At 35.8% G+C, this 14848-nt stretch overlaps 3 protein-coding genes across 7 annotated transcripts; 1 reads left to right on the top strand and 2 right to left on the bottom strand.

Moving 5' to 3' along the window:
• Nucleotides 1–3794, bottom strand: LOC125191819 (Oxidoreductase family protein). 3 transcript variants are annotated; one of them, XM_048089238.2, is made up of 8 exons: nucleotides 3510–3794; nucleotides 3168–3338; nucleotides 2228–2392; nucleotides 2004–2168; nucleotides 932–1066; nucleotides 709–806; nucleotides 453–630; nucleotides 1–170 (listed from the first exon to the last, which is right to left on the bottom strand). In XM_048089238.2, exons 1-8 carry the CDS (start codon nucleotides 3687–3689, stop codon nucleotides 81–83), a joined length of 1182 nt encoding a protein of 393 aa, XP_047945195.1. In that variant the 5' UTR covers nucleotides 3690–3794; the 3' UTR covers nucleotides 1–80. The 3 variants fall into 3 exon arrangements, with proteins under 3 accessions (XP_047945195.1, XP_047945198.1, XP_088913842.1); XM_048089241.2 differs by having other exon boundaries at nucleotides 403–630; nucleotides 3510–3792; XM_089057716.1 differs by lacking the exon at nucleotides 1–170 and having other exon boundaries at nucleotides 276–630; nucleotides 3510–3792.
• Nucleotides 3795–4486: 692 nt separating this feature from the next.
• Nucleotides 4487–9581, top strand: PSD1 (phosphatidylserine decarboxylase 1). Of its 2 annotated transcripts, none has more exons than XM_048093991.2 (12): nucleotides 4487–4750; nucleotides 5134–5222; nucleotides 6256–6309; nucleotides 6390–6455; nucleotides 6531–6591; nucleotides 6714–6823; nucleotides 6930–7186; nucleotides 7364–7470; nucleotides 7839–7906; nucleotides 8475–8552; nucleotides 9001–9123; nucleotides 9279–9581. In XM_048093991.2, exons 1-12 carry the CDS (start codon nucleotides 4588–4590, stop codon nucleotides 9438–9440), a joined length of 1338 nt encoding a protein of 445 aa, XP_047949948.1. In that variant the 5' UTR covers nucleotides 4487–4587; the 3' UTR covers nucleotides 9441–9581. The 2 variants fall into 2 exon arrangements, with proteins under 2 accessions (XP_047949948.1, XP_088913841.1); XM_089057715.1 differs by having other exon boundaries at nucleotides 4628–4750; nucleotides 5124–5222.
• Nucleotides 9582–10689: 1108 nt separating this feature from the next.
• Nucleotides 10690–11894, bottom strand: LOC125195772 (uncharacterized). Of its 2 annotated transcripts, none has more exons than XM_089057717.1 (3): nucleotides 11725–11894; nucleotides 11387–11545; nucleotides 10690–10993 (listed from the first exon to the last, which is right to left on the bottom strand). In XM_089057717.1, exons 1-2 carry the CDS (start codon nucleotides 11728–11730, stop codon nucleotides 11387–11389), a joined length of 165 nt encoding a protein of 54 aa, XP_088913843.1. In that variant the 5' UTR covers nucleotides 11731–11894; the 3' UTR covers nucleotides 10690–10993. The 2 variants fall into 2 exon arrangements, with proteins under 2 accessions (XP_088913843.1, XP_047949949.1); XM_048093992.2 differs by having other exon boundaries at nucleotides 11391–11545; nucleotides 11725–11890.
• Between the last annotated feature and the right edge of the window lie 2954 nt (nucleotides 11895–14848).

Here is a 14848-nt window from a genome sequence, read left to right on the forward strand (position 1 = left end):
TCACACAAGAAGTTAAATTAAAGACCAACTAGATCTCCTACATTACATCAAAAGAACCAACTCACAATATCATGCAACAATCACATACACATAATATTTACAATTTCACATAAGTGCTGACTCCGTGCTGACCATGCACAACAAGTTGATATCGTCAACTTCAAGTATACCTGCCAAATGGGACGATCGATCAATATCACTATGCTACATCGATAGATTGGATCGACTGTACACAGAATTGACTCTTTCAAGGGTTACATGAAATGCGCTTAAAGTTGGTTTTAATCCATCAATATATATGGCAAATCAGCATATTGTATTATTTCTTTTACATATATAAGCTATCACACAAAGTAAATGCACCCGAAATATTTCAATTATGTGTGGAAGCTGAGAATGAACCTCCACCGGAAAATGTGGAAGAAATGTGTATAGAATGGTTATTCCATGACCTCCTCAATAGTTACAAAACGGCCTTTCTCAATGGAGAGTTGAGCTGCAACTCCTATGGCTACGGAGAGCAATCCGTCATGCAGGCCTACAGCGGGAGCTTGTGTGCCTTTCGCTCTTACCACTGACAAAAAGTGAAGATGTTCCAGATAGCTAGAACCATGATGTAGCCCATCATACCTAGCACACAGTGAATTATACATCAATGACATAAAGCTTTGATGGTTCAACTTTGGCTTGTATTTTTGATCAACTTACTTTATGCGATCGTCCTCAGCTTTTAATGTCTTCACACCATCTCTTCCATCTGCACGCGTTCCCCAACGGACTATGCTTTCTGGCACAAACGCCTCACCCTGTAGTATTTTCCATTAGGAGTAGAATTGGGAAAGCAGTAGTGCAACAATACGTTATAAAATCGAGCATCACAGGCTAAAGATGTGCACCATATCCTTTAGGTGGAGATGAGTGAAGGATGTACCTTTCCGATCTGACCAACAACAGATATCTCTTGTTCATTTTTACTGCCCTCAGCAAACATACAGAGATCAAGCAGGCCCCGTGAACCGTTTTCAAATTCAACAATTACATATGCATTATCGATTATATCTGGAACCTGCAGGAACAAGAAATTGGCCATGTTATGTTACCACAAGATGATAAAATGCTATAGGAAATGACTTTGTCATTGTGCTCCTGCTCCTTTCTGTGAAGTGTGTCTTCTAATTACTCTCTGCTGCCTTCTTTTACTTTTTAATTATCGTTATGTTTTTATAATGTAAGAATTACATATATAATTAAGTTTGAGCAATGTATCAGAATATAAGAGGAAATGTTCTTAAAACACAATTTGCCCTACATTTTAGAGTCATGAAATCGGGACACTTCTGTGCAGTAAATACATGATTAAGCAAACAGCTGGAGCTTACCTAGAAGCAGAAACAGTCGCACACAAGAACTTGGTAAAGGCAAATAGATAAGGACTACAAATGCAGGCAGTGTAAACTACGACCAAAGAGAAACTATTTATAAATAGCTTTGCAATACGCTGCACGACATGCTTTACTCAGTATATTTTATCAATGTTCTCATTTTCCATCATACACATCCCAGCATAAAGGAAAAGCAAATATATCTGAAGCATGACACCCCTTTTCTCACCACTTACGCAACAAGTTTATCTATCTCCAACATGCTGAAATACATGAGAATTGAGATTGATGATTAATTTGGAGTTTTTGACCTGTGATCATGGCAAATCAGAACAGGACTGGAGCAGGGCGAAATACACATGCAACAATGTAGAAAATATAAATACAGAGATTAAACCCCCAAAATTATGTACTACCAAGTTACTTACTTGCCCAGGTAAGAACACGTTTTCCCCTTATCCAAGTCCATGTGGCTCCCTTATACTAACAACTACTGAAGAATAATGCAGGGAGAGGGAAAAGGAATGCAAACCATGCTCAATACCATATGTATAAATCTTTGAATGATCGAATCAAATGATCAATAATATAAAACATTACATGCTACAAATGTGATATTACCTTCCCATCATAAATTTCATCTTTATGATTTACATCGATAGCTCCAGAAGCCATGACGCGGACAGGATTAGCCGCAGCAAATAGGGTCATGAGGTCAAAGAAGTGGCAACATTTCTCTACCAGAGTACCTCCAGAGTTACAGTTAAATCGGTTCCAATTGTTAACCTACAGCACAATGGGTCAAGAATCTGGTGAAAGCAGACACTGAGAGTGGCACAAAATACCTTGACTAGAAATGGGAAGCGGTGCTCACGGATAGAAACCATTTTGACTTGTCCTAGAACTCCACCCTTGACCAGATCAATTAGTTTGGCAACTGGTGGCATATATCTATATTCTAATCCAACCTGTACAAGCACATCTGGTCTGTGTTTAGCAGCTTCTATGACCTGAGAAATAATGATGAACATAGTTGATCACATAATGCGAACACTTGTGCAGGCAGATATTGCAGTAACAGGGCTATATAGATAACAGGGGTTTGGCATAAAATAAAAGTTAATACATGACACACTTCAGGTTTCATATGCGCATTGCTACTTCAAAACTTTGTTAGGAGACATGTTATTTATACAGTTGCTTTATTAGAGTTGTCACAAGTACCATCTTTCATGCACATAGAAGCTCCGCCAATTAATTAAATACTTGTCTAGCGATATACCATTCTCATATTCATTTACTTACAGCTGTTAGCATAATAGACCACTAAGAGATATTGGATAATAGATGTCTGTATCAAAGTCCTGCTCCCATCAATCATTGTCGAACTCACCGAAAAGCGCAATCAGCTTATTGATGCTAGTCTAGTTACCACTTACCAGCTCATAGGAAAAGTGGCGAAGAATAAAGAAATCAATACATTAATCTCATTCGACTTGAATTAGAGGAACATTTTGATGTAAACAATACCAGCAGCATCAAACCAATTTTTGAGTGACATCAGCCCAGAAATCTTATGTTATTCATTGGACAGCAAAGAAAAATCTTAGTGACCTCTCATCACCATTTACCAATGGAATGAGCAGAGAAATAATCAACAAGTTATAACATTATCATGCACCTGATTCTACACCCCTATTCACAGAAAAACACAAATACTTATCCAATGCATGTCAATTGCATATTTGTATATTAGCATTTCGTTAACTCAAGACACAATCATACCTGCTTGCAATGTGCAACGGTGGTGCAAAGAGGCTTCTCCACCAGAACATGATGGGGTTTGGGGTGGCTTATAATATCCATCAAGATTTCATAGTGAGTCATGTTGGGAGTAGATACAATCACTACATCACACACTCCACTATCCAACAGCTCCTTGTGACAACAAAATACCTTCAAAACGAACCACACAGGCAACACTCAATCCAGAGTCAAATCACTCAATCAAAACAATCCCACAACAAATATACCAATCATCTTTTTCTTGCTCAAAAAATAAATAACTCACACTTTATCACTCAATTAAACCGAAATGAAAATAAAATGTTGAGATTAATCCCTTACCTGAATTGCCCAGTTAAAAGATTGTGCAAGTTTGAGAGCTTGCTGTTGGGAAGGCAAGTGAGGATCAGCAACAGCAACTACAGATACATTTTCATCCTTGAGGTAGTGAAGATTGACTAGGTGCTCTCTTCCCATCATTCCAACTCCAATTATCCCATATTTTAGTGTTCCAAAAGCCATAAATGTTGATTTCCAACTCTCTCAGTTCAAATTGTATAGAATTCGAGGGAAGGCCCCGTTGATTTTTTCAAAGATTGATTATGCTGGGACCAATTGATAGTTTTTGTGGATGATATATTCTTAGGGCAATTTGGTTATTTTAAACTATCTAGAATAATATGATCAATATTTTAAAAATCAGACTTTCTAATTTCACATCAGTATAAATTTTTGAAGGGATATTGACATCCAATATCACGAAACTTTCAAAAAGTTGGATTTTCCCATGAACTTTAAAATTGGTAAATAATATCATGAACTTTACTCTCGGTTTGTTTTTTCCCACGAATGAAAAAATTCATATTATTTTAATACTTCCTCCGTCCCACAAAAGATGTCACACTCTCCGTTTTAGTTTGTCCCATAAAAGATGTCACATTTCCCTTTTTGAAAAAATTCTCTCTCACATAAATATAAAAATTATATTTTCTCTCTCCATTTAACACACAAAATAAAACCTCCTAAAATCTCGTGCCGTCCCACAAGTGTGACATCTTTTGTGGGACGGAGGAAGTAGATTGAAGAACAATTTGATAGGATGTGCTTCAAGAAAAACTATCTTCAAAGATTGAAAAACTTGAAGCTATCAAAATTGTTGTCGAGAAATTACGAAAACAAATTCATATCATAATATTATTTGTGGAAATTTTTTCATTGTTGGGAAAAAACAAACAGGGGTAAAGTTCGTGATATTATTTGTCAATTTTAAAGTTCGTGAAAAAACTCAACTTTTTAAAAATTTCTTGAGATTACATTTTGAAAGTTAATTTTTGCCAAAGAGCATCGAATAACCGGCCAAACCGGCGCCCTAGGATTCCCTCACGCGCCGCCGCGCTGATCATTGACAAAGAGGAGAAAGATGACGAAATGGAGAGCTTCTCGAAGTATTCCACTGCTAAACTACCACAAGATTTACCTCCACCGACGATTCCATTTCACTACATTTCTTCGCAGCGCCCGACCTGCTCAGCCGCAAGCTTCCTTCCCCGGCGGCGCCAGTAACAGCGGCGGAAGTTCGCAAGGTACGACACAACGCAACTCTTTTATTCTCCTCTGCAAGTCGTGAACAGACCAGACCTTACTCGACTTCATAATACCCCTATTTTGTGTCTCTCTGCTATAGGAAAGATTATAAGCAACTTTTGCGTTTAATTACGCATATTTAGCATTGTTTATCATTCTTCATGGCAATTTGTCTGCCAATTGACTAGTAGTAGATGTTAATTTTTCTGTAATTTAAGTTTTGATGGCGTTTAATTGGTTATAAGAATATAGATTGCATTCGGAAATACATATTCCTGAAATTTTATGGGAGAAAAGCTATGTGATTCTGCAATTTCGTATTGTGTTCATGTCCAGCAGTAAAGTTACTCTAGAAGAACATTTTTTTTCAAGTATTGTGCAGGCAATTCTTTTTTAGTGCCTGGTGCAACTGTGGCAACGATACTTATGCTTGGTGCACTTCATGTCCGTCGTATGTATGATGATAAACAGGTAATTACAATGTACTAATAAGGGATTGTAAAAGCATTGTCGTTGCTTAATTTAGTCCTTGCTTTGTCAATGGTTTGCATGTGTACTGCTAGCTCTTTCTTTTTAAGCTTTTCTTAGCAGATACCTAGATTTGATTGGATTTAGGCTACTCTCAAGCCCAAGCTTGACTAAAAAATGCTAAGCTCAAACTTAGTCCCACTCGTATGAGACGTTGTTTGGTGATACTCAAAACGACGCCGTTTCTCTAAATTAAGAATATTTTCTTTTCAAAACCCTCCCCGGCCCAGTCCCATCCTCTTCCCATCCCATCCTCTACCAAGCCATGGCTATCGGGAGAGAGAGAGACGGACTACTTACTACTTAGTCAGAGAGAGCATGTTGCTGCGGGAGAGCAGGGAGAGGTTGAGAAGGGGAGTTTGGATTGAGTTGAGGGAGAATCTGAAGGCAAAGTCGTTCTTTAGGATGTGGAATTTACGGTGGAGGTTGGAGGCTAGGGATTGGACGAGGTGTGGGGAGGTGAGAGGGGGATGTGGGAGAAGGTGGCTGCGTAGAATAGAGGCGGTGGCGGGGGAGGAGGAGACGTAGTGTGGGAGAGAGAAAGGTAAACACGGGGGATTGTTTTTATTTCATAAACCAAAACGACGTTGTTTTGTAGATGTTGGTGCCACTTAGTTGGTCAAATCATGCAAACAAGTATATGAAAGCACAACCTCAGTGAAATTGATACATGTAAGCGTTGTTTTGTAGATGTTGGTGCCACTTAGTTGGTCAAATCATGTAAACAAGTATATGAAAGCACAACCTCAGTGAAATTGATACATGTAAGCGCCGAAAAAATTAGTCGTGGGCCAATTGTGAACAATAGAAACTTCGTCATTTTAAATTCAAATTTGACCCTGTGGGACTGAGAAGAAGTCAACGCAACGTCATGATTTAAATGGCAATTAGCTCTTTATCATTATATTGTTACTCTGGAAACAATGTATCTTAACAGATGTGCTGGTGTCTATCTTTTCAATTGTTTGAGAAATAGATTGAAGAGGCCAAGGCTAAGGGTATCGAATCAGAGTTTCACCCGGATGTGAAGGTAAATCATTCCCTTTTATTGTGTGATTACATGTAAGTATCCACTATATGATTTTTATGCCAAACTTTGATTGGTGATAGGCTAGATTCTTGAGATTGCTACCCTTGCGCTCTATTTCACGGTTTTGGGGCTCCTTAACTGGTGTGGTGAGTATACAATGTTTGTTGAGCTAATATATCATGAATGACCTTAAGTTATGCTCTAAAATAATCCTTGATCAGGAACTTCCCATTTGGTTACGGCCATATGTATATAAAGCATGGGCGCGAGCTTTTCACTCTAGTATGTTTTCCTGATCGGCATCAACATCCTTCTTAATGTATTTTCAATAAATTCATTTATACTTTGCTAAACTAAACAGATCAAAGAAACCGCTGAACTTTCCTTTTCTTTATGTAAATTAGACTTGGAAGAAGCTCAACTACCATTGGAAGAATATGCTAGCTTAAGAGAATTTTTTGTTCGCAAGTTGAAAGAGAGCTCCAGGCCCATTGATTCTGACCCTTATTGTCTGGTAAGTGGTAACTGTTAACAAGTTCTGGATATCTACATCCTTCCATAGCAGCTGTGCTGTTTCTGAACCGCTTGATCACTGTGTACTAATTTTATTCCTTCTATAGGTCAGTCCTGTAGATGGGACAGTTCTAAGATTTGGTGAGTTAAGAGGACCAGGAGCTATGATTGAGCAAGTAAAGGGATGTTCTTATTCTGCTTCTTCCCTTCTTGGTGCAAACTCGAATCTTCCCATGATTGCCGCAGAAGATGCTAATGAAGATAGTGGCAAGGAAGAGAAAACTGTGAGAGATGTAAACCAGAAGTCATGGTGGAGTATTTCCTTCTTGGCTTCTCCTAAAGTTAGAGATAATGCATCATCCCGGTAAATCTTGGATTAGTTTGAAGCAATATTACATTATATCAAGTGACAATGTGCCTGATCTATAATTACCAATGAAACAATTCTTATTGTTAGATCAGGTTTTTAGAAGTTAAAAGAGTTTTTTTAGTATATACGTTACCTTGGCAATTGGATTTATGATGTCATTAATTTATGTAGCCCACAGAAAGGCCTCTTCTATTGTGTAATTTACTTGAAGCCTGGAGACTACCATCGGATACATTCTCCAGTTGATTGGAATCTTCTCCTTCGACGGCATTTTTCCGGCAAGCTATAACTTTGTATCGATTTTTTTCAGCTCAATTTTGCAAATGTTCCCAACTGCTGTTAGATTTTGAGGAGGATAATCTTGTCCCGTTTATCTGTCTACAATCTAACCTGCTTCTGTAATTGATGGAACCTTACAGCTTGCACTTAGATTATTTCTAAAAATCTCTGTTTATGAATTGATCTTATAGTTTCTATCTACTGCATTTTATGAAATACAGTACTAAATTTTTGTGTGCTGGCATGCTTCTTTTGGAGTTTGTAGTCAATGAACATGAAAACATTTTAAGTTATTAGATGCTCTAATATATCACGTCCTCCCATATTATTTGCATTATTGTTGAGTTCATTCTTATGTTCCTTGCAGGTCATCTCCTTCCAATGAATGAGCGAGCAACGAGAACCATCAGAAACTTGTATGTTGAAAATGAAAGGGTAGGTTTCTGTGTATGTTTTCCTCTCCCCATGCTTATGGTAGTTTCTTAAGTTCAGAAGGTTATTGCTTTGTGAATATCATTTGGCCAACATTTGCTGAATTATATTTCACCAGCTAGAGATCTTAGTCCAAAGTCAAGAAGAGTTACCAATCAACCTATGCGCTTTGATGGCCATGTGGAAGTTGATAAATACGAAACTCTGATATTAACTTCGATTTGTTTCCCAACCACTACACTACTATGCCAACCAGAGAAAGATAAAATCCATACGTCATGAATTTAGACCCACTGTAATTTTACACTTTGATATAAGTCGTCAAACATTGAGTGTCATTTTTATAACGAGTTGTTTCTTGCTCATTACCCCCTGTTCCAATGAAATAAGGTAATATAGACTAAGAGCAAACTGTGCAACTGTGTGTGCATTTGATTTCTCTGAATCCTGCTTACTAGATATATATAGCATAGTAATTGAAGCAGGCAGTATAGTCCTTAAAAAATGCTTATTCAGTATTAGCGCTTATATTCTTCAACCAAATATGCTGACATCTGATATTGATAACCAGGTAGTGCTTGAAGGTCAATGGAAACAAGGCTATATGGCTATGGCAGCAATTGGTGCAACAAATATCGGTTCCATCGAGGTTCTGACTTCCTTGATTGTCTTAATTTATTAGTTGTTTGTCCCTACATAGTACGGAGATTGGTCATGTTTTATCCTGGATTCTGAATTCTGATGAATAGGCTCAGTAAAAATAGTGTCAGAATTAGGTGTCAGTAAGGTTTTCTTTTCCTTCCATAAGTTTACTTTGAAGGTAATTATGTTTAGATGTTATTCTTAGTATGTGTAGATCCTTTTCTTTTTCTTGTAAACCTTTAAAAATGAAAAGTGAAATATTTACAAACTAGGAGATGGAGGGGTGAGATTCTCTGTGGACTGTGATCAGTAAGCTTGGGAAATATACCATTTGTTACTTAATATGACATTTAAACACTAGATTTTCATGATGCACCCATGTCTTTACAAAGTGATATCTCAGATTCTCACATGATATACTACTGCGTTCTAACACTGTATGCACGTAATGGCAGCTTTTCATCGAGCCAACTCTCAAGACAAATAAACCCCAAAAGAAACTGATTCATTCATTGCCGCCAGATGAACGATTATATGAACCCGAAGGCACAGGAGTGCCACTAAGGAAAGGAGATGAGGTATGAGGCATTGAGCTCATTTATCTTAACTAGGAAACATTTATAATGCGGTGTCTTGCTTTCTTTATGCTAGTGTTTATGCTCTGGATGCTGTCTTATTTTCTTCATTCTAGTATTCATGCTCTGGAACTGGATATTGTCATTATTAAAAACAGGTAGCTGCTTTTAACATGGGATCAACCGTGGTGTTGGTCTTCCAAGCTCCTATTTCCCAGTCTGGTATCGTCAAAGAAAGCTCGTCTGACTTCAGATTTTGTATCAAGAGAGGCGGTAGAATCCGTATGGGAGAACCACTGGGTAGGTGGAATCAATCTTAAAGGCTGGGAGGTGACTCTCTTGAACATTCATCTAAAGCGTTAGGTTTTTTGTTCGTTCATCCGTCCCAGGATTGAATGTTCAGTTCTTTCAACCTAGATTGGAATATCTTGGTTTTGGAAAGAAAAACTGATTTTTTTCAACGGTAGTTTTTAATACAACAGTTATTTATATTTGCACTTATACTTTCAAGTATCAAACGAATGAGAAGGTCAGGTGATCCTCTGATCAAATGGCAGCATTGGGCATTTATCCTTGGGCGCCTAATAGTCACAAATAGTACTACTAAACAATCTCAAAGAATCAACACACATGCGTGAGCATGATTTAGCGCAGCCAGTCTTGGATATGACAAAGCCCAGCTAGAAGCATCAGACATATCTCCTTGTAGACACTCCATATTAACTTCAAAACTGAGTCGTATATTAAGTAATGATCGCATGAACAGCTGAATATGATGCAAGCACCTTGAATGCAGAAACATCAATGGAGAAGCCAAAAACACAAGGCAGTTTAAAATGTAGCCAAACTTCAAACTTAACCTATAGAAACAGAATACACAAACAAATTGGACAATCCAAGAGGAAGTTTGTATCACAGATTCACACTGATGTCATACCAGACAAAAAGGTACACAAGACCTTGTATGACCAGGAGAGGATTGAATATTAAGAATGTCAACTCAAACCTAAGCAACTGGTTTCATGGTCAAAAGAATATACATCACATAATAGCCACCATAAAAATATAAATCATCAACCTCAAAAATTGAACTGGACCTACAACTTTACAATGGCCAAGAAATAGACTACCTCTATTATTCTAGTTAATTGCAACATACTCAGTATAACTTACTCAAGTTATGAATTTACGCTGTGCTTCCCAATGCATCATTAGTCTCATAAGACACTGAAAGATGTTTTAACCAAGAAGAGTGATTCTGTTACAAAATTTCATGAATGCATTTTTTGTTGCAGACATCAGTGGAGGGGAGACTAAACTGCATCCAAACATTGATATAGAAGTCATACTATCAAGGCAATTAACCTATATGTCGTGACCATTCCATTTCTATTCTGAATGAAAGATAAACCCAGATAAAGCAACATTACATAGATACATAAATAGGGCAATCAGTCTAGACATCAAGTTTCCTATGCAAGAGAAGTGATACTCCAACCAAAACAACCAAACAGGTAAACATGGGGCACATAATGTCAATTTTCAAGAATATACAAGTACTAGGAACAATAGAAAAACGTCAAGTGATATTTTGGATAACCAACAATGCCAAATGAGCTGTCCACAAATTAGGATGAATGCAGTCGAACCATACATCTTCATAAACCACAAATATACCATATATATGGCAGGTGTCAAAACTAACAGCTCAATATGTCAAAACCAGTAGACTTTCTAACATGTACAGGCAATTTGCAGTGTTACCAAGAATCAAAATCCATTCTCCACCTTTCCTTCAAACTGTACCACCTTGCCCGTGACTAAACATTAATTCCAGGCATCCAGAACACACCTCTATATCAAAACCTTGTTCCTGCAAGAAAAACATTAATTGACCTATAAATCTCAAGTAGCTTACCACTAAACTCTTACATAAGCGATCGTATGTGGATAAGCACATCAGGCACACTCAAAATCCACACAGAATTACGGACTAGTACGACACTAAGGACTAATCCTGCAACTAGAAACACAAATGTCCAACTAACTAAAGGCACAAGCCTTATTGCATCTATAGCTAAAGCTTGATTCAGCCAGAAGAATCAGTTAATTAAATCAAAGATAAACAAAACCTAGAATCCAGAAACAAACATAGCCACGCCACAAAATCAGAAAAAACAGTTTTCTATTATAATCCTCCTATAAAATGGAAGGGAAAAGAGTCGAAACAACGATACTTCCAATAATACGAGAAAGGCAGGCACACCTACGTCTGTTTGGAGTAGGAGGAAGAGGAAGGAACTCTTTTGTTACGAAACATCATGTAGCCAACCGGTAACACCACTCCAAGCATCATTATCGCCGCTCCGATCAAATACCGAACTACGCTCGGAGGCTCCACCTCCAACTCCACGGGTTTCCTAAACTGCATCCACAAATTAATCGATCACATCAGACTGCAACCAAAATTAAGCGCGAAGAATCGACATTGGCATGTGAATTGGAAGAATTCCACGGAATAAGTAGGGTTCAACCTCGGATCTGAGTATATGCATATGAAAATCGATCAATCGTAACGTAGATAGGAGAAATGGAAGAACTTACGGGCATTGTTGATGAACTGTGGGATGAAAGTGTTGAGATCCCGATCGCAGCTGCCTGCCGCGGAGAAATATTGCGTCTGAGCAAAGCACCAACTGGAATTTGAGGAGAGAGAAGCACCCACTCAAGTCGTCCTTTTCTATTGTCTGTTTCTTCTTCTTTAGTGATCAATTAGGTTCAATTCGAAAATATGAAATGAATTTAGATTTATTGCTAAATTTTGTATTACAATGAATTTAGATTTCATGCTCAGTTTGTAATCAGGTAGGGTTTGGTGTACTACTAATACTATCATAAGAAAAAAAAATGATCTTTTAAATGTGTTAGTTAAAAAAGAAAAAGGAAATATAAATCACAGCTATAAACAATGAATAAGAAAAGTTTTTTATATGGTTCAATATAAAATTTACGTTCATAGAATTACTCCTCCAGTCTTAATTAAGTTGAGTCAAAACTTTTGGGCACTGAGATTAAGAAATTTGATTGAAAAATAAAGTATGTGACAGAGTAAAGTAAGAATGATTAGATATTTAGTTTTTAGTCAAAAAAGGACATGACTCAACTTTGTTGGGACATCGGACATCTAAAAAAAGAATACGACTCAACTTAGTTGGGACGGAATGAGTATTTGTTATTGATTCAATAAAAATTTAACTATAGCGATGAATCGCATTGGGGTCTAGGGAGCCTATGGGCCCCAACCATTCAAATTTTCAGTATTACTACCTTCGTCCACAAAGAGGAGATTAATTTTATCATTTTTGGTTGTCTATCGTAATTAGACCAATTTATAAATATAAAAAGTTTTAAACAGTTAAATACTATTAATAATAGAGTGAACTATATAAATGGTACTTGATCTTTATTTTATATCGTTTTTGGTACATATAAATCACATTTTTGGTACCTGATGAGATTTTCACCCCAAAAATACCCTTTAAACAAATACTCCCTCCGTCCACATTAAGAGTCTCATTTCTAAATGGTGCGAGTTTTAAGAAATGTTAAGAAAAGTGGGTGGAAGAAAGTTAGTGAAATAGGAGTCCCACTTGTAGGGTCCTATTCTAATGCTTATAGCACCCTAATCCAAAATCAAGACTAAATCTCCACCCTTGGATTTTAAAATGAGTGGATGAGATTAAAGCTCACAAATCTCAATAAATAGTAGACAAAATATCAACAAAAGGGTAATATCGTCATTATGTTATCATATGATAATTTTCGTGAGTGTTTTTTTATATCAACATTGTGTATTACAAATATCAACACAAGGACAAGAAAATATCAACACATTTTTATTGAGATTGGGCATGCATAATATTGAGATTTTGCCTACAATATATTGAGATTTTTTGTTGCATTTGTTGATAAAAGCTGCTTATCAACATGTACGAAAATTGAAATATAATTTATCAAATTTCATCACCCGAACATCGTCGGAACATATGCAATTGAGATCTCGATGGAATCCTTATTAAATTATCTTTAATTTGATATATTTTTTGCGAAAAAATAATTTAAATTGAGAGAGTTACGTAAATTTAAAGATTTGAGATGATTTTGAGGAGAGAGAAAGTAGTTAGTTATAATTACTATATATAGGATTTGACATTAATACCCTTTTAATTTAATTAATAATTATTTAAATTTAAAATATATTACACGACATTATATCAACCATAAGATCTTCTAATCTAATGGTTAAAAATTAGTCTCAATTTTGGATTGATAATCAGTTAGCAATTGATCACATCCCCACACTTGTATATATTAGTTTTAAATTATATGTGAGTGGAATGAGTTAGTGGAATGTGGGGTCTCTTTACCATTTATGATAATTATGAACCGGGACTCCTATTCGTGGACGGACCAAAATAGAAAAACGAGACTCTTATTCGTGGACGGAGGGAGTACTACATTTTTCCCATTTGTGTCATAGAGGATATTTTAGGCATACAAAAAACTAGTAGGAGTATTACATCTTCTCTCATTCTACTCACTCTTTATACTATTATTATTAATAAATATAAATATTATTATTTTAATATTATAAATTAATAATTAATTTCTTTTTTAATAATTATTTAAATATATTTAATTATAATTATCCATAGTTATAATTATATTTAATTGTTATAATAATATTATTGTTATAATCTACAACCTAGTGGTAGTAATTAATAAATAATTTAAGTATAATTATTTAAATTATCATATAATATTATATAATAATTATTATATTTTATATTATATTAATAATTAATTATTATAGTCTTAATAAAACTTTGAAATCGTGAATGGTATATATAATGATTTAAAAAGTTTAATATTTTTAGTTAGGTGTTTCAACCCTAAAATGAGTATAAAATAATTTAATAAAAAATATTAATTGATTTAATAATTTTAAATAATTAGTTTAATTAAGTGTTCTGTTCTTAATTTGTATTATGAATGCAATTAGATGTGTATAAAGCACTAAAAAGAAAGAAGAGAAAAGAAGAGAAAAAGAAAAAAAAAGGAAACATAAACTAAGGAGAAAAAGAAAGAAGAAATGAAGATAAAATACTAAAAAGAAAGAAGAAAATGAATAAAAAAGAAAGAAGAAGAAGAAACTAAAGAAGAAAAAAAGAAACAAGAAAGGAAGGAAAAAAAAATCACATGTTTAGTACTATTCTACCCGTCCCCGATTAATTGTCACTCTTTGACCGGCACGGGTTTTAAGAAATGTAAAGAAAAGTTGGTTGAAAAAGTTAGTGGAATGTGGAACCCACTTTTTTTATATTGGTTTTATGATAAAATGTGAGTGAAGTGAGTTACTGGAATGTGAGACCTACTTACCATTTATGGTAAAAATGAAGTGTGACAATTATGGACGGACGGACCAAAATGGAAAAGAGTGACAATTAATCAGGGACGGAGGGTACTATTTAATTGAAACTTAGAGCATCCGCAGCGGTAGGAATTTTGCCGTCTGTCCGTGGCGCTGCTCTTAGCTAAGAGCACGTCCGTGCCGCTGAGTACGTGGCACGATTTGATTGGCCAACGGCTTAGCCGTTGACAAATTTGATTTTTCTTTTTTTTTTTAAAAAAAATTCATAAATAATTCGAAATAATACCAAAAATAAAA

This window comes from Salvia hispanica, chromosome 4 (assembly GCF_029641045.1).
Source record: "Salvia hispanica isolate PSC_SH4W2 chromosome 4, Shi_PSC_v1, whole genome shotgun sequence".
NCBI lineage: Eukaryota > Viridiplantae > Streptophyta > Magnoliopsida > Lamiales > Lamiaceae > Salvia > Salvia hispanica.